We start from the raw sequence: 20,361 nt of genomic DNA on the forward strand, positions 1-20,361 counted from the left end.
ATGAGGCACTTAGGTCCTCTATTTATAGAGGTTACAATGAGCTCTAGAAGTATTCTAAACCGCCATTTGTTTCCTAATACAAATAGACTTCTTTTCGTGAGTCCAAATTGCCTCCAAACCGAGAAGGAATTGGCTACAGTGTCGTTTCATGCGTCTGGACTCATGATCCATGCATCTCAGACTCGAGAAATGTGTCTGGACTCACGATCCATACATCCTAGATGTGAGCATTGAGTCTGGACTCACGATCCATGAGTCTCAGACTCAGAAGTCTATTTTCCCTATTTTGCTCCATCCTTCTATCCTTTTTTGCGGGCTTTGGTCCAAACAACGAATCATTTGGCCTTGGGCTTCCAAATAGGCTTTAAAATAGGTCAAAGTCGCATCTTTAATAACTTCAATTCCTTGGCCCTCTCCATGATTGTCCACGAGCTTCCCATGTGATATTTAATGCTCCGAATTGCTCCGTTTTACCCCTTTTTCTCTAATATTCCACAAAACTCACTTTTTCTTCTGTAGAATCATAAAACATAACTTACAAACACTATTAGTCCACTAAGATGGCTAAACAAGAGGCATAATCGAGGGTTAAATTGTACTTTTTGAGCACTTATCACACAACACTGTGTTTAATAATGATATGTCCGGTTTATTTAAAAAATAAATAGGTTATTGCCAAAACAACAATGGGGGAGTCTTCCTCAGTGCAATCATGCCGATATAAATCCAGGCCAATGATCACGTGCTAGGATCTGGATCCAACCCAAATCTTCCCAGCAACCCCCATTAGTGATGTTATGAGAACGCAAGGAACTGGCATACAGTTCGGGCTCCCAAGAACACTATCTCTAGTTCCAAGTCAAGCTGGCATACAATTTACTGAATAATTAGTGTGGTTAGATTCCCTAAAGACTTAACCCATCGAGGATAATCTCAGTCTTAAAGAGCTGGCGTATAATTCATGCTGCATGGGGACGAGAAGGGAACTGACATACAGTTCGGCGTCCCCAAACTCAGTATCTCTGGTTCCAAAGTAAATTAACATACAATATTCTTGAACAGATAGTGAGAAATTAATTCCCTAAAGGCTTAGTCTATTTTGGATAATAAATAAAGAGCTGACGCAAGGAAGAGATTTGATTGCAAGATGAGGAACTTTATTGATAATTGGAGAGAATAAATAATGCATACAGAAGTATAAAATAACAATTTACTGATAGTACTTGTGGAGGTGCTTTGCGTTCCATGGTTTGGCAAGAACGTCCCCTTCAACACTACATAAGTAGTAAAAACTAGTTCGGCCGACCTTGTTGATGATGTAAGGTCCCTCCCAGTTAGGCCTAAGCTTGCCGTTATACTCCGGGATCTCACGCATAACAAGATCGCCAGATTTGAAAGCTCGAATTCAGACTCTCTTGTTGTATGATCTTTTCAGAATTTGCTGGTTGGCAGCCAAGCGAAATGCGGCGGCTTCCCACTTTTCATCTAAGAGATCCATTTCTCTGCATAACAATTCCTCATTATCTAGTGTGTGCACAATGTCTGACTTCTGAGTGGGGGCTACTAGTTCAGGAGGTATGGCAGCTTTAGTTTCGTAGGTGAGTGAAAATGGAGACTCACCAGTCGATCGTCTGGGTGTAGTTCGATACGCCCATAGGACCTTGGATAGTTTCTCGACCCACAAACCCTTCGCGTCATCTAGTTTGTGCTTCATGTTATCCAAAATAACCCTATTGGAGGCCTCAGCCTGGCCATTGCCTTGTGGATACCTTGGGGTTGAGAAAAGATAGGTGACGTGTAACTCTTCACAGAGTTCGGCCAACGATCCGCCAGTGAACTGTTGCCTATTATCTAAGGTGATGACCTTGGGTATGCCAAACCTACATACAATGTTGTTCCAAAAAATGTTTTGACGTCCTATTCTTGAATGAAAACAAGGGGAATTGCCTCTATCCACTTGGTGAAGTAATCCGTCGTGACCAGTAAGAATCTGACATTGCCGGGGGCGGGTGACAAGGGTCCTACAATGTCAGTTCCCCACACCACAAATGGCCATGGGCTGGCCAATGGGTGCAGCTCTGTCGGGGGAGCATGGATAAGCGGAGCATGTCGCTGACACTTTTCACATTTGCAGGCAAAAACTTGTGCATCCTTTTGCACGTAAGGCCAAAAGTACCCTTGCCTTAGGATCTTGAAAGTGAGTGTTCTACCCCCAGCATTGTTGCCACAAATTCCTTCGTGAACTTCTCGCATGACCTCTTCAGCGAGGTCTGGGAGAGACATCAAAGGTGAGGTCCCATAAATGACTTATTGTATAGATCATCCCCAATGAGGGTGAATCTTGGTACCTTTGCAAGCAGCACCTTGCCATGTTCCTATCCTCTGGGAGTGTCCCGTCTTTGAGGTAAGACTTATATGGATCCATCCAGTTTGGTGTGGTTTGTCCTATAATACAAATTGCTGTAACAGTATGTGCATGGATGCTAGGTTTGTCCTGAAACTCTATAGGGATGGAGTGAGACTCGTTGTTACCCAACATTGAGGCAACATATGTCAGCGCATCTGCATGTCAATTTTCTGATCGGGGCAGCTGATAAAACTGAATATTCTCGAACTTACTCTGAAGACGCCTTACCAGTTCTAGGTATTTAGCCATTCGTTCATCTTTGGCCTCGTAACCTCCATCAACTTAAAACACAACCAGCTGTGAGTCACTAAAAATAGTAAGGTGAGTTAAGCCCAAGTCGAGAGCCATTGTGAGGCCAACAAGAGTCGCCTCATACTCTGCTTCATTGTTATAGGCATTCCAACCTAACCGAATAGATTTATCCAGTCGCATGTTGTCAGGAGTAACTAACACAGCTCCAACTCTTGTGCCTCTATCATTTGAAGATCCATCCACAAACAATCGCCATCCAGATCGTGGCTCCCAAGGGTCTGGATGCATACTTGGAGATTCCGACAGGATACCATCATCTAAACTGGGGATTGTTGAGTCGTACCCAGTATAGGTCATTGGGAAATCTCCTAAGAATTATGCTAGTGCCTGACCCTTCTCTGAGATGCATGGGACGTAGATTATATCATACTCTGACAGTTGCATGGACTACTTAGCTAACCTTCCTGACCTGTTCAGTCTTTTCAGAACTGATCGTAACTGGTATTATGAGATTACTTTGATAGCGTGGGACTGGAAATATGGTCATAATTTCTCTGCCATAAAAATGAGGGCTAAAGCGACTCTTTTGAGTCTAGGGTACCTTGTTTTTGCCGGTAGGAGTGTTCAACTCAAGAAATAGACAGATTTTTCAACCTTCTTTTCGTTCACACGTATCAGTATAGAACTAATACCGTAGTCAGATGAAGAGAGATAAAGACCCAAAACTTCTCCCTTAACTGGTTTGGAAAGGATTGGTGGTGACCCCAGGTACGTTTTGAGCTAATCAAATGCTTTTTGGCAGTCTTCCGTCCATGCAAATGAGGTATTTTTTTACAATAATTGGAATAGAGGTCTACACTTATCTGAACTCTTGGAAATGAACCTGTTCAAAGATGATAACCTACTTGTGACTTTTTGGACCTCTTTTCATGTTTTTAGGTGAAGGCATTTCTATAAGCGCCTAGATCTAATATGGGTTTCCCTCGATTCCTCACTTAGTAACTAGATACCCTAAAAACTTCTCTGATGAGACAGCAAAAGTGCATTTCACTGGGTTGAGTTATTTCATGCGATACTTTCGCAGAATGTCAAATATATATTTCAGGTGAGAGAGGTGATCTCCACGTCTTGGGCTTTTGATCAAGAGATCATCTACATACATCTCCACAATACCGCCTATCAATCCCTCGAATATCTTGTTTACCAAACGTCGGTTCGTGGAACCCGCATTTTTCAGTCCGAACAACATAACCTGATAACAGTACAGGCCATCCTCGGTTGTAAAACTAGCATGCTTGTGGTCTTCCTCATGCAATGGGATCTGGTTGTAGCCAAACGACCCATCTGTGAAGGATAACAATTCATGTCCAGTCGTTGCATCCACCAACTTGTCAATTTGTGCTAGAGGGTAACTATCTTTTAGACACGCGCGGTTCAGATCTGTGAAGTTGATACAGATTCTCCATGACCTATTCTTCTTATGTACTGGGACAATGTTAGAAATCCAGATGGGGAAATTGATTTCCATAACAAAATTAGCTGCCTTCATCTTTTCAACTTCGGCTTTCACTGCGTTGGATATGTCAGCACCTATTTTTCTCGGTTTCAATTTGACTACTACTACATCACTACAGACATTTAGCTGGTGGCATGCCACATGGGGGTCAATTCCTGGCATTTCTTCGAATGATTAAGCAAATACGTCCTTGTGTTCTCGGAGGAAATGTATTAGCGCCTGGCGCTTTTCAAAACTCAACAAGGTGCCAATGAAAGTTGTTTTGGGCGAGCTTCCTCCCACGATTTCCACTTCCTCTAACGACTCTAGTGAGGGAGGGGGGATCCTCCTTCTCTCTTGGGACCAAGTCTGGGAGAGGGGGATCCAACTGTAATTGCTATTTGGTGGATTGCCCTACCTCTATTGGTTCGAAAGGGAGTGGGGGCTACTTTGTCGCCAGAGCGTAGCATGTTTTGGCAACCACCTGATCTCCTTTGATTGTCTCGATTTTCCCATTATGTGGGAATTTTAGACATTGGTGATAGGTGTTAGGAACATCACAGAGTCTATACAACCAGGTCCTTCCCAGGATCATATGATAAGGTGTGTTAGCTTTTACCACAACAAAAATTTATTATATATGAGGGTTACCGGATCGGTAGCTACGAGTAGCTGGACCTCCCTAACTGTTAGGGTTTTGTCTCCGCTTAATCCATACAGGTAGGAGTTGGTGGCGACCATCTCTGAGTTAAGAATCTGTAGTTTTTTTAATGTGCCATAGTATAACATATTTGTTGAACTTCTTGGATCAACCAATATGTGATGCAAATCGTAGTCTCCAAAAGGAAGTGTAAGAACCAGTGCGTCCTCATGCGGACTCTGGATACTGAGACAGTCAGCTTCAGTTAACAGAATGAGTGGATTTTTGTGGGGTAACGCATTGACTTGAGCGTAATCTACAGTCAATTCGTTGTTCATGATCCTCATTTGCTTGGCAATGCGCATTTGGTATCGCGCACCTTTTTCTGTGACATGTCTACTTCGCTTGCTTACCTTTACTAAAATCTTGTTTATCTGGACGCGGCCATTGAGTGGTCCAGTATTTGGGGGATCCTAAACTGACGTGCTGATCTCCTTAGGTTGTACTGCGTTCACTTGCTCTTGTGCTACGAATTACTTCAAGTACCCCCTCTCAATCAGATCCTGTAGTTCATTTTTTAGGGTCCTACAGGCTCTGGTACTATGACCCTTACTCTTGTGGAACTTGCAGTAAGTCTGCTGGTCTCTAGTACCCAGGGAGCCTAGCTTGAGAGGAGCTGGCCATTTGAGGTAGCTCTGGTTCTTGATCGAGTCCAGGACCTCGTCTGGCATATCGAGGGAAGAACTTCTTCAGCTCCTTCTATCCTTGGTTTCTTTTGTGGTTTTCCATCTCCATTGCTGGCTAAATTTTGGTACTGCCCTCTTGGCATTTCTCCCTTTGATGGGGATTCAGCCCTTTGGCAACCACGATGGCAGTCTCTATTTGGTTTTTGAGGTAAAGAGTTCCCAGTACCCTCTCGTGGGACCAAAGGGGTTGCCCAATTAGTCTTCTTTGCTTCCTGATGTCTGTTCAGGATGTCCTCCTCCCACCCTGCATGAGTTTCAACTCTGTCTAGGAGTTCCTCCAAATCATGGGGTAGTTTCTTATAGAGGGACCTGAATAAGGCGTTGTTTTCGTCCAACCCTTGTTTGAAAGCTATTATAGTAGTCTGTTCATCACAAGACTCTATCTAGATTGAAATTTCTATAAACCGTTGCATGTAGGATCTCAATGCCTCTTCGCCCTTTTTCTTGATATTGAAGAGTGCATCGATCCATTTTGGTTGGTGCTTGTTGCATGAGTATCTGTCGATGAAGGTTCTAAACAGCTCTTCTGAGGACCTGATCTGCCACTCAAGTAACCTGTGGTACCACTAGAGCGTGGATCCAGACAGGGAAGCTTTGAACTCTTGACACATGACATGGTCATACCTTTCATACTATCCCATGGTGGCACGATATTTGAATACATGATCTACCAAATCTTACTTGCCACTGAATATACTGAACTTTAGTTGTCTGTAACCGCAGGGATATGGCTTTCTCATTACTCGCGATGAGAAAGGAGATATGCCTACTCCCATTATAGCGGATTGAACAAGGGAGTCTTGCATTTTTCTTCCTTTACTAGTTATCCTATACATCTGACGGATCAGGTCATTTTTATATTTCTCAGTTTTCCATACATTTTCTTTGGTAGAAAGTCTCTTGTTCTGGATTCTTTTTTGGTGTCGGGGGTTGACATCACGATCCTGGTCAATTGACTCTGATTCTGATGTCGTATCCGAGTTCTCATCCGAATTACTGTACTCTAATTCTGATGGTTCACGTCGAACTGGATCCCCACGCCTTGGGTTCCTAGCTCGACCGCTTTCTGGAAGGCTGTCACCATCAAGATCGATGAACAGCTCCTTCCCTATATAAGATTGATACAAATGCCTCAGCAACTGTACAAGGTTGCTTTTTAGCTGTTCCAGAGCCTATACCGCTTGGCTTGCGTGAACAGACTTTAGGTTGGTAAGAATAGCATTCTCACCATTTTGGCGTTCTCCTTGAGCATCATTTCCAGGGCCCACACCGGGAGCAACTAGTCTGTCGGTGCTAGTTACCTATCCTTGAAGGGGATTATTCGCATCATGATGATCGACATTCTCGCCCCACTTCAAGCATCTCGTGCTCTTTTTCTCTGATAGCGATGTTGTGGGTGGTAGCACCACCTTTTGTTTTCTTAGTTCCTGCCATCACAATATTAAGAGTTTTTAAACTAAATCAGTCATCGAAACAAATGTTTACCTACTTCAGTCCCCACAGACGGTGCCAAAAGATGTAGGGGATTTTATGAGTATCCCCTGATCCTCCTCTGTGCCTTGTGATTCAGAACCTTTTTCTTGATGGCCGGAGAAGAGATGAGATGATTTAGTGTTCAGGGTTGAACTACTTGGCGGCTGTCTACGTATCTCCTTATTTATTTAGAAGAATCAAACCCTATTTTGTGTAGTTCCTAAGAGCGAATTCCTAAGGTTTGTATAGAAATAGCCTTAATAGTCTTAGGGTTAGGGTTAATCTCACCGCTTGTGAGTTCCCTTCCATCTTTGGACTCTGCCTTCCTATTAGGAATCCTCTCCTTATGGAAGTTTGAATCTGAACCATATCCTATTAGAGGTAGGTTTCCTTGTTGGTCATAATATCCCATCATATATTGGAAGATTAGATCTAAAAGGTAACTCTTAAAGATATGTCATTCTGATTCCTTCCTTATCATCAAAGATCGTCCTTTCTAGATTCCTTATGTTTAGGAATTGTCTTTATAAGTTCTTAACAGCTTGGAGAACTAGTATATTCAGAGGCAGGTCGTCACATGACTAGCACATGCTTACGACACACTCGTGATAAACACGAGATAACTTATTCCTATAACTAATCCGATGATTCTCGTTTTATTCCAGGTATCCATAGTCCTAGGTCATTTCCCATCCACATGTCATCTAATCAATGACGGAAATCCCCCTTACATTCCTAATGATCTAATTGTGAATACAAGTGAGGTGGAAGGACTTAGATTTAAATAATGGTAGGAAAGGACTTTCTTAATAGTTCTATGGGCCTTATTGTAAATATGGATTTGTCAATGGGCACTTTCCATATTAAAGAGATATATATTAAAAGTGTTTTAGTATATCAAGTACAAGTACTTGTATGACAAGGACTTATCCTCTTTGAGATAAGACTTGGAATCCTAAGTGGATCCCACTACACACACTTACGTACTCTCAAAGTTTCTTTATATAAGATAATGACTTTTTGGTGAAAGAGACCATTAGTTTTTCCAGGAAAAGTACAACTTAAAAGTAGGAGAAAAGCAAAAGTGTTTTGTGGTGTGTTGTGTGGTGAATACTACTAGAAGGCTGAAGACTAAGTTTTTGGATTCAGCTTTGGAAAGCTTTTCTTTATTGTCAACCTCCAATTCCGGCTTTGAAGGTATTTTTCTTTTAATTCATTTTTTATCAATAATAGATTAACATGTTAAAGATGTAGGATTAAAGTAAATCCCAACATCTAAATAAGAAAGAACTTTGTTTTCCAGATTAACATTTTCTTTTATGGGTGCCTTAGATTGAATGAGCGCAAGTTGGTTTTGTAGGTGAGAGATCTCAAGAAAGATATTCCCAAAGGTGGTTTTGTTCCATTCCTTGAGTGCTTTCTTCATAGAGTATAGAAACTGTGGAATGATAGGGGGGGGGGGTGAGAAAGATGGATTTGTGAAAGGTACTCTTGTCCAAGCATTCAAGATAACATTCTGGTACTCATGATGATCAATCCACATTTTTTGGAACTTGAAGGGCTTTTAGAGGTTGGGTAGAGTGGGATGAGTGTTTAGCAAAAGTAGGCAATGATCTGAAGCAGTGACTGGTAGATGTTGAACCATAGTGTCTTGTAAGAGGAGATTCCATTCAGGAGGGCAGAGGGCTCTAGTCCTTTTTAGATAGTATATGGGTGAGTTCTTTTATTAGACCAGGAAAGGATTTCCTTGATTGGTAGCCTAAGGGTGTGTTTGTTAAATTTTAACTCATGGAAAGGAAAGGAAATAAAATGGGTGGTCCACTATGGAATGGAAAGGAAATAATTTTGAATGGTATGTGTTCGGTAAACTGGGGAAAAGAAAGTAAAAACTGGGGAAAAGAATAATCATGTTTGTTTGCAAAATCTATGGAAAGAAATAATTGTATTGTTGGGTGTGCTAGTAGTAAGTCCCTAGCTATCTATTTCCTTTCCTTTCCACAAAATTTTCAGGGGTTAGCTGATAAAATGATAAAATTGAATTAATTCTACTTACGAATAAAATGATGAAGTTCAAAACGCAAGTAAAACTATTTCTTTTACGAATGCAATTCTTATCAAAGATTTCTACTCTAGATACTATTGAAATAGAGTTGGAATAGAAGATTCGTTCCACTCCTAGTTCTTTAGCATTCAAAGTTTTCTATAATTATCAGTTTATCCAAAGTCTAATGAGAGTAATGGTGGGATTATACTACGATGTGAATTCTAAGAACAAGATACTAACTATAATGATTCAACTACGAAATGCTACGGAATACTAAGGTTGAATCTAGAATAAGAATTAGGGGGGAATTGAATCCAACTTAATAAATTAGCATAGATTGTTGTAATCCAATTCGTACGTTCTTACGGTAAGAATTGGTCATTCTAATTCTTAATTATACATGGCATCTCTAACAATTCATAACTAGCATGTGAGGAAGTCCAACCCATTCTCATGGCGAATCAACGACCTTCTAGAGTGGAATAGACTCTTACAACGATTCTACATTACAAAATCAAGTTTTCATCAAGGTTTCATCAAACCCCTCTAATGGAGGTTTAGCCTTGATTAATCAAACTATCATTTCCATATGAAATTGAATAAGACATAATATAAAGATTCTAACTTTATTAAATTCAACTAAACAATAATTGAAATATAAATTAACAACTAAGAAATCATTAACAAACAAGAATTGAAATTAGATCTAAGCAATTTTAAATAACAAAATCGAAATTATCAAGAACTAACTATTTTATTTATCTAATGAATGATAAACAATAATTCCAATAATTAATCTAAAACAAGGAATGAAACTAAGTAATGGAATGAAAACTAATTAATTAACTAATTAAAAAACTAAAACTAGATCTAGATTATTCTCTAATGGCTACTTTCTATCCTAAGCTAATTGATCCTTAAGAGCTAAGTCTTGTGTGTGGAAATGGAGGAGACCAGATCCACATTTTCGTACATGGGCTGAGGTTTTGGGCCGGAAAATCGAGCCCAAAGCCTAATTTTTCAGTCCATAAGGCCCTTTTCAGCTGACTTTGACTCTAGCAGGCTTTTTGTCCACTTTTTCTTCTCTGATTGGGTCAAGGTTTAGACCATTGGAAAGCTCTTTCCGAGCCGGTCGTTTTGACATAAGGTACGCCCAATTCCGAGGACTGAGTCCAAAGATACGGTCTTCGGAAGTTCTACTGACTTTTGTGTGCTGTTTTTGCCCGCGTTGACTTTGACTTTTCAGCTTCTGACCGGGCTTTACAAAGGCTTTTTCTCCTTGAATCTTGGCCATTAATCACAGAACTTCTTAGCAACCAACCCTTGCTCCTTTATATCGCCAAAGTGGCACATTTCTACACATAATTGACTCAATGCCTGTGAAATACATAAAAGCACGTAATTAGCATTAACTCTTATTTATTACTCACATAATTGGTCTAAAAATATTATTGTTAAGGGGTTAAAACTACAGTTTTGGTCTCTTATCAAACCACCCCCAAACAGCATTTTGCTTGTCCTCAAGCAAATATGAGAAATTAGCATAAGTGACCAAAAATAGAGTTCTAACTAATCTCATTTCGCCGAGTGCGATTGCATTGACCATATGCAATAAGGCCTTAAACCACTAGGAATTCCCTAGTGGACAAGTTATAGCCTCGTGAGAGTTTTCCAGTGAAGGTACTAACAAACTTCATCTATACTAGAATGACTCAGAAATAAAACTATTGTTTCCTTATCTATGGCTCAATTATCTATACATCTCACTAGCAATGAATACAAAATAATCGAGTCGAAACCTAAGCTAATATATGTATAATAATCAATCATCTACGAATAAAGATATACAATGAGTAATACTATGAGATGTACTAGCAGGTCCGTTTCTGAAAACTCGAAATAGCGTCCTTTAGTAGGTCCTCACATAAATGTAAAGACGAAAACCACTCTGATTTTTCCGCTCAAGTTTTGCTACTCCAGTGTGCAGTGGGCACACTTTACCTTACAATCTCAATGACATACAAGGAAGCCGAAGTCGATCAAACACATCTGCCACTTACTATCACACTAACCTATTCCTAATTGAGCTAGAGGTCTTTATTAGGTGTTGCGGGGATTAGGAGGTGGTTTAAGAAGGAAGAAAATGGATATTCAAAAAGGACAAGTCTAAGATATTAGAGTCTTTATATTAAGTAATTAGATAAAACCTTGTTCTTTACTTTTGCTTCTACACTTTGTTTCCATCCTTAGCCATATATATATTTTTTTCTTTGGCTTCTGACTCCTTGATTCTATTTTTGGACTTCTAACTCTTTATTTTCTTTTATTTTTTTTTTCGGATGGAAACTTACTTTTCTCATCTGAAGTGACTAACAAATTCTTGATTTCAAAGGTTTTTCTCTTTTCTATTCTTCATCTCTATTCTCAGACTTATTCAAAGAATTGGGTAGGTTGATTTTTTTTATTTTGTTTTGTTTTGTAACAGGGTAAAGGATTTGCGGTTTATGAAAGGCTAAAGAAAGGCTTAGAGGAGCGACTAGCGGAAAATAATTTATAGGTTTGAATTTCTGCCTATATCGATCCAAAGAGGGCCTAAATTCTCGCTTAGGATATGGTATAGTGATCAAGCAAGTGGACGTGTGATTTTTCTTTCTGGATTTTACTTCTCCCTTGTGTCATTTCTCAAATGTTCACTCATATAAGGCTTTAGGCTATATTCTCACAGGATTTATAGAATAAGTACTCTAGCCTAGATTTCAGAAACTTACTGCCAACAATCATAGATACTCATGTAACATATTTATAGATAGATGCAAGGATTATTACCTACATATTAGCCTAAGTTTCTAAAAACTATTCTAATGCAAAAGCTACGTGAGATTTCTAGATTATCAAGGGCCTAGAGAAGGAAAACAATACCAATATTCCTAAGTGTACAACCTAAACTTTTTATTAATATTTTTAAAATTTTTGATTTTTTTAACTAGAAAACAAGTGCATACTGTACATATCTATATCCTAACAGATGCCTTAATTACACGTGTTTCTATGCCCTCTCCCAAACAAGAAGCATGCTTTGTCCTCAAAGTATTTAAATAAATAGGGTAGAGAAATACCATGGAAACACGTGAAATTCTGGAACATCTGCAAAACAAGGTTAAACATACTAATATAGAAAATAAAAACTGACGCAACTCTATAAGAGTTCCACCCGTTATGGGGTTAATAAGAAATAAATTGCTTGGGACATAAGCAGACACTAACTGAAACTAAAAACTAACTTGAACTTCGTTTAAGCATTTTTCTCCTCATCCTCAATAAAGAAATGAGGTTCCTTCGCATCCTGCCATGCCATGATAACTTGCCAAGCCCGCCGCCGTGTGCCGTCACCTTGTGCTAACCTGTCTAGTGTTACTATGTCTGATGCGGTGTAAGGAGCAACCAAATGAGGTTGCACCTGCCATTCCGGCCAAGTCATTACTCGAAATGAGCGAACCACCCAATTGGTGGGTCTCATGACTTCAACCCTTTTCCAATCTGTGAACTTGGTACAGAATTCAGGTAGACAACTGAGCATGATGCGGCAAACCAAAATAGGCATAAGAAGATACTTATGTCGCATGCTTAGGGCTCTCTTAAGACTAGCCACTAATACTCGGGGAATGTCATATCGATGACGTCCCTCAGCTAAAGCAAGGAAAATGTCACCAGCGGTACTATTTGCAGAGGTAAACTGCCAATCCCCTAAAATATTCATCAGGATGAATAACATATTGGTGCCTACATTTAGGGACAGGCTACCAAGGGCTATGTTGTAACGCCCTTAGTCCATTATACGAAATACCCCTCCCCCATAATACTCATGTATAGTCATAGAGGTATACATTATCGGTCATATATCCCCACATGTGAATTGGATAAGGTATTGGTATTCCCAAAACTAACGCTACCACATACTTATTGAATTCTAGTGGTGTGTCATCAATCGTGATTGAGAATTCTTGTTCTCCATCCTGGTTACAATAGAACTTAACATTATGGTAAAAAAATTCAGTAAGCTTAAGTGAATATGAGTCGTCTTCACTTACCAGAAGATGCCTCCATCCAAACTGCATGATCCTTTCGCGGAACCAATGTCCATAAGTCTCGCTCCCCAACAAGTGTTTGAAAGACTGCTCCGGTATTACTATAGGAGAAGTCATCACAAAACTACTCTCTAGAACAGCTGCAACGATGCTGAAACAACCCATAAAAAATTAGAGTTTTTCATGCCCACGGGGGCAAGGGCGCGGGGTGCGCTCACTTTTTGCCTGGGATGGGCGCAGGTCGCTCTCTGGTGAATTTCGAGTTCCAAGCACTTAGGCGTAGGTCACGCTCACTTTTTGCCTGGGATGGCCGCAGGTCGCGCTCATGATGAAAACTGGAATTCCAAAGTTTTGGGCGCAGATCGCTCCGACTCTGGCTTTGGTAGGTGCAGGTCACGCCCGATGAAATTCTCGGCCGACCGATTACCTAGAAGCGGTGCGCTCCCATCAAGCCCATGGCCTCCGAAGTCTTGAGAGTTGCTAAAATGGAGAAGAAAAATGGGAAACGTGGGAGTAAAAGGTGAGAGATGAAAGTGAGGTGTAGTGTGGGTTGTGAGTGTAGAATGAATGAAGTTTTTATAGGTTTTAAGTTGCTAATACGAATCGGGAAGTTGCCAAAAAGCTTTAAGGCAATTGCCGGAAATAAAAAATTTCCAAAACCGAAAATGCAAACAACTCATATTCTTGATTCTAAAACAACCCTAATATCTTTTAGATTGAATTTATGATAGAAACTGCCTAACTCATCGAGATTTCATCCTACCACAATATCTATTCATAGCCATGCCCATATCAGCAATATTCTCAACCCTCACTCCAAAACAAATTCTAAACTGGAGGATCATATCACAAATCATGCTAAAGTAAATAATACCACCCCCAAACAATTCGGGAAGGTGGGATTAACTATAAAAACAATGCATAATTTGAAAATAACCATATTATATTAAAATTCAAATTCAAACAACATTTAACAACCAAATTCAAATTTAACTACGGAATTCATAAATTAACATTCGAACTACATAAAAAGCAAATACAAAACAACATCAACTCATAATATTCCTAAACCAGTCGCTGTTGGTAGTGGAAGGTACATGGGAAGGTGATGGCTCCTGAGCTCCTGATGGGCCATAGCCATCCATCCTGCGGCGACGACGCTCGTGCCTCATAGACTGCTCCTCAGAAGAAGAACCCACCTGGGGTGGAAAGTGTGCAAGCATATCGTCTCGAAACTTGCACTGAGCTTCCATCTCGGCCCTCATCTGTCTCCAACACTCATCCTCGCGCTGGGCACGAGTCTCAAAGTTATGATGCATGGTAGCCTGCCGAGTCCGGAGGTCTTCACAAATAGTATTGAGAGAACGCATGCCACGATGAATCACAGTCATGCGTTCTGCATCCGACTTACACCTCTCCAAGGCATCGACATCAAAACATGTCGTGTCCTCCTCATCCTCTTCAACTACCCTCTCTTCAAGCAACCTCCAAACTTTTTGGATACACTCCGTATAAATATGAGGATTTCGGTGCTCTTTTAGGCAAATCCTATCAGATGTCGGAGTCGCTCTCAAGGTCATCATGATCTTCGTTATCAAAATAGGGAGAGGTGCAATACTCTTCCCAACTCCCCTAATCATGTTACTCAAAAACTCCAAAATACAAGAATTCATACTTCTGCTCCTAGAGTATCCATAGAACGTGAAGGCAGTTCAGACCGATATCGCTGACTTTCTCCTTCCCTATGACATTCCTACCAATCCATTGAGCTACAGCCAGTTGGTTGGTTCTGAGAGACGACTGGCCAACACAATGCGAGCTCGTATTGTAGTTCCCTTCCGAAACAGTCGCGTTCATCAAAGGCTCGACCCCAGTAAATTGGGAATCCTATAATGTGGCATCGAGATGGCGTCTAGGTGGAATGCCTAAAATCTCAGCCAACAACCCAGTAGATACTTCTCTCTTCCTCCCAGCCACCTTAACAAAAATTATATTCCCATCCAACTCCCTCATCCTATAAAACTGTCGGACCAAATCTTTGTGGTAAAAATTGTCTGTCGAGTGCCACAAACCACTCCAATCTCTCCTAACCATCTCGTCATCGTAAAACGGCGCGAAGTGGTCGGCAGTAAACGCGTGCTCTAACAAAATCCTACATCTTTGAGCCATTTTAAGTGTTGAAAGGATTTGAGGGTTTGTAGAAGGTGTAGGAAACAAGGTGAAACAACCTTACAAAAAAAACAATGGTGGTGGCGCGGCAGTTCAATTTTTTTTATTTTTTAAATTTTTCTAATGTTTTTGGTGGTGGAAATTGGTGGGGGAAAGATTTAGAGAAGAAAATATGTTTTGGGAATGAACTTGGGCGTGGGTTAAGTTAGGTTTTTTATTTTTTATTTTTTTTTATTTTGGTTCTAGGGTTGAAAACATGTTAATGGCGGTGGTGAAGGTGAATAAGAAGAACGCGATGCGTTCTTGGGTTGTACTGTTGGCTTGGGCCCAAGCCCAATTCGAATCCCAAAAAAATTCAATTTTTAGCGCAACTTCAAACTAAAATTGTTGCTTCATTACCAGTCTGATTTTTGCGAATGAGATATGGAAATGATCAAGAGAGAGTTTCCAATCCAATAATTTATAAAAACACTCTATTCCGACTGTGGATGACATATAAGAAGATGGAAAATGCCTTGAAGTGCGTGCATGATGTAAGTTATGTGAACGAATGAACTCTAATTTCATAGATAATGTCAACCTGAATCGAAATACAATTAAACGGCCTAAACAACACAACTGGAAAGTTGAACAATCCAGGACGGAAATGAACACCCCACCCCCAAACAAATTTCAGACAATAGCGTTTAGAAAATTTGTTTTTAAAAGTGGCTCTTTTAAAGTCAGATTCCCGAGACTTCCTAAATTACTATGTTTGTGATTTTAACAATTTTTATTTTTTTATGAAAAATATTTAATATAAGAAAAACAAGAAAACAATAATTGCATAATTCACACCATAGAGGAACATGACTCAAAATCCGAGAAAACATGCAAGAGTGGAAAACGTGAATTATGTTTAACGTAGACTTAGGATCCGGTACTTACAGCCACACACTCCATAAGGAGGGCCTGGTTATCTAAATGGTGCACTTACCAATATATGGAAATGAAAGGAAGTACACCAACGAAAAGGTCAGTCCGCATAGATAGGGTCCTGTAAAAGGACTTCCTCTACATCAGGGGACAAAAGTTCGTGGAAATATTTCAACCGTTGGCCATTGAATTGAAAGGTACTATTGTCCTTGGGATTTACCAAGGTGATTGCCCCGTGAGGGGTGACTTCAGTAACCAGAAAAGGACCAAACCAACGGGTTTTTAATTTCCCTGGAAAAATATGTAGATGAGAGTTGTAAAGTAAGACCTTTTGACCTACCACAAACTCTTTGCGAAAGATTTGCTTATCATGAACACGTTTCATGTTAGCTTTATAATCCTTCTCAAGATCATAAGACTCGCTACGAATTTCTTCAAGCTCATTCAATTGCAACTTGCGCTTGACACCCACCTCATCAAAATTGAAATTAAGGCTTTTTATAGCCCACATAGCACGATGCTCCAATTCAACGGGCAAATGACAAAGTTTCCCAAATACAAGTCTAAAGGGAGACATACATATAGGAGTTTTGAAAGCAGTCCTATATGCCCATAAGGCATCAGAAAGACGCTTTGACCAGTCTTTCCTATCAGGATTTACAGTTGTTTCTAATATCTTTTTGATTTTCCTATTAGAAACTTCTACTTGTCTGCTAGTTTGTGGATGATATGGAGTTGCTACCTTATGTGTAACTCCATACTTTTTCACGAGAGATGCAACAACTCTATTGCAAAAATGTGTTCCACCATCACTAATGATGGCTTTGGGAATGCCAAATCGACAGAAAATATACTCTTTAACAAAAAACACAACTGTCTTATGGTCATTGCTACGGCAAACCATGACTTCTATCCATTTATACACGTAGTCCACGGCAACTAGAATATAAATGAAACCGTGGGAAATTGGAAAATGACCCATGAAATCAATGCCCCATACTTTAAAAATTTCTACTACCATGATTGGATTTAATGGCATCATATTACGCTTCGTGATTCGCCCAAATTGTTGGAAATGAATGCACGTCTTGCAATGCACTTGGGGATCTTTAAAGAGAGTAGGCCAATAAAACCCACATTGAAGAATTTTAGCAGCTGTTTTCATACCACTAAAATGGCCACCACACTCTTTGTCATGGCAGAATGAGAGAACCTCATTATATTCCCATTGGGGAATACAACGACGAATAATCTGATCCGCACAATACTTGAAAAGGTAGGGCTCATCCTAGTAGTATAGCTTAACTCTGGCCAAGAACTTCTTATGTTCATTTCTTGACCAAACATAAGGAATAACATCAGATGCTAAATAATTCACAATGTCAGCATACCATGGTGCAGAAAAAATAGCATATAGATGCTCATCAGGAAAAGAGTTCAGTATGGACTCATAATCACTATCATCGTCGTTTATAAGTCTAGATAAGTAGTCGGCAACTACGTTTTTGACCCCTCTTTTGTCCTTTATTTCTAATGTGAACTCTTACAGGAGAAGAATCCATATGATTAATCTCTGCTTAGCATCCTTCTTTGCGAGAAGGTACCTAAGGGCTGCATGGTCCGTGTAAACTAGAGTCTTAGAACCAACTAAATAAGGACGAAACTTACCTAAAGCATAAACGACAGCTAACAATTCTTTTTCAGTAGTTGTATAATTCCTTTGAGCATCGTTTAGAGTTTTACTAGCATAATAAATAACAGTGGATTTATTATCTAGTTTCTGTTCCAAGACAGCACCAACTGCATAATTACTAGCATCACACATGAGTTCGAAAGGTTTAGACCAATTGGGAGGCTATATAATAGGTGCAGAAGTTAAGGCGGCTTTTAAAGTTTCAAAAGCCTGTTTACAGTTAAAATTAAAATCAAAGATGGCATCCTTTAAAAGCAGATTAGTTAACGGCCTAGCTGTTTTCGAAAAATCTTTGATAAAGCGCCTATAAAAACCTGCATGGCCTAGAAAGACTCTAATATCACGGACAGTCTGTGGTATAGGTAAAGTAGCTATCTTATCTAGTTTGGCCTTATCTACTTCGATGCCATCACTAGATACTATGTGACCTAGTACTATGCCTTTTTTCACCATGAAATGACATTTTTCCCAATTTAAAACTAGACTTTTGTCTTCACACCGTGTCAAAACCTTAGATAGGTTAGAGAGGCAGTCCGTGAAAGAGTCTCCATAGATAGAAAAATCATCCATGAATACTTCCATGAAACGCTATACCATGTCACTAAATATATGAAGCATATACCACTAGAAGGTACCAGGAGCATTACAAAGGCCAAAAGGCATTCGTTTATAGGCGTATGTCCCAAAAGGACATGTGAATGTAGTCTTTTCTTGGTCATCAATATCAATAATAATTTGAAAATAGCCAAAGTAGCCATCCAAAAAACAATAAAAAGCATGACCAGCTAGGCGTTTAAGCATTTGATCTATAAAGGGTAAAGGAAAATGATCCTTTCGTGTCATGGCATTTAAACGTCTGTAATCAATACAGATCCTCCATTTCATAGGACCATGCGTGGCAACATATTCACCCTTGGCATTACGTACTATGGTAATCCCTGATTTCTTAGGAACTACATAAATGGGATTGACCCATTCGCTATCAGAGATTGGGTATATGATACCCGCGATCCAAGAATCAGAAGACTTCTTCCCGACCACTTCTTTCATGGCGGGTTCAAAAGCGTAGCGACGAGGTTCAAAGAAGTCTTTGCGTTATCCTCCAAATGGATACGATGAGTGCATACATTAGGGTCAATTCCCTTAATGTCGGCTAGGGACCAACCAATCACAGAACGATGTTCCCTAATCACCCTGATCAACCGTGTCTCTTCCTCCTTAGATAACAGAGAAGATATAATTACTGGATGACTACCATTCGGATCAAGTTGAATATACTTTAACTCAGGAGGAAGAGGTTTAAGCACCGGGGTGGAAGGAATATCGATAAATGCTTCTGGAAGGTCCTCATCTTGAGTAATGAATACTTGCTTAGGCAGCAGGTCTTCAAACTCTATATATGGAGCAACCGAAGGGTCTACGATTTATGTAGACTCGAAGATGGTGTTGACTTTCTCTACGTAGGAGTCATCGACAAAATCTGAACTTCCAAAAGAAAGGAATTTATGCATATGGTTTTCTGGAAATGTGTTATTAAAGTAATCTTGAATTAAACTCTCGATCATGTTAACCTCTCCATCTATGGACGAATCTAGTAACTGTTTCATCATTTTAAAAACATTTACCTCAACCGAAAGATGGCCAAAAGATAAGGACATCGAACCATCGCGGCAGTTTATAAGCGCGTTGGCAGTTGCCAAGAAAGGATGCCCTAAAATTATTGGAACAGAGTTGTTAACGACTTCTGTATCGAGGATAACATAATCAGCAGGATAGTAGAAATCTTGGACCTTAACAAGCACGGTTATAACCACACCCTTAGGGTACTTAATAGATCTATCCGCTAATTGCAACGTCATTTTAGTAGGTTACGTCTCTTGTAGACTTATTTGTTTGTATAGGTAATACGGGAGTAAGTTAACACTCGCCCCTAGGTCTAGTAAAGTGGTCGTCGTGTGGGAATCTCCTAAAGTGCATTGCACCATAGGACGACCAGGGTCCTTGTACTTTACGATTCCATTATGTTTTGATAAAGTTGGAAACTGTTTAGTTAGAAAGGCGTCTTTAGGAATATTAGTCTTACGCCTTTTAGTGCACAACTCTTTGAGAAACTTAGCATGGTGAGGTAATTTTTTAATTGCTTCGAGAAAGGGTAGGTTAATCGTTAGATTTTTGAAAATTTCCCTAATCTCGTCAAAGTTTGTATCTCTGGTTAACATAGCTAATTTCTGGGGAAATGATGGTTTCTCTCTATATTTAGCATATGGATCAACTTGATGTCTAACCTTTGCTTCCTATTTCTTAGGCTGTGGCTTAACTGGTACCTCTACAGGGGTAGGCTCTTCAGTTTCTATTAGGGTATCTAGTTCAATCTCCGGTGTAGGGACAACTGGTGGGGTAACTATAGGCATAGTTGCTTTGTTATCAACCACTCTCCCAGAA

The 20,361-nt window shown here is 39.9% G+C and overlaps 1 protein-coding gene across 1 annotated transcript; it reads right to left on the minus strand.

Annotated features, from left to right (window-relative positions):
• Window positions 1–1,405: 1,405 nt before the first annotated feature.
• On the minus strand, window positions 1,406–1,714 carry LOC147475796 (uncharacterized). Its single transcript, XM_086585535.1, has one exon. It carries the CDS (start codon window positions 1,712–1,714, stop codon window positions 1,406–1,408), a length of 309 nt encoding a protein of 102 aa, XP_086441661.1.
• Between the last annotated feature and the right edge of the window lie 18,647 nt (window positions 1,715–20,361).

This window comes from Coptis chinensis, chromosome 9 (assembly GCF_015680905.1).
Source record: "Coptis chinensis isolate HL-2020 chromosome 9, ASM1568090v1, whole genome shotgun sequence".
Classification (NCBI taxonomy): Eukaryota; Viridiplantae; Streptophyta; class Magnoliopsida; order Ranunculales; family Ranunculaceae; genus Coptis; species Coptis chinensis.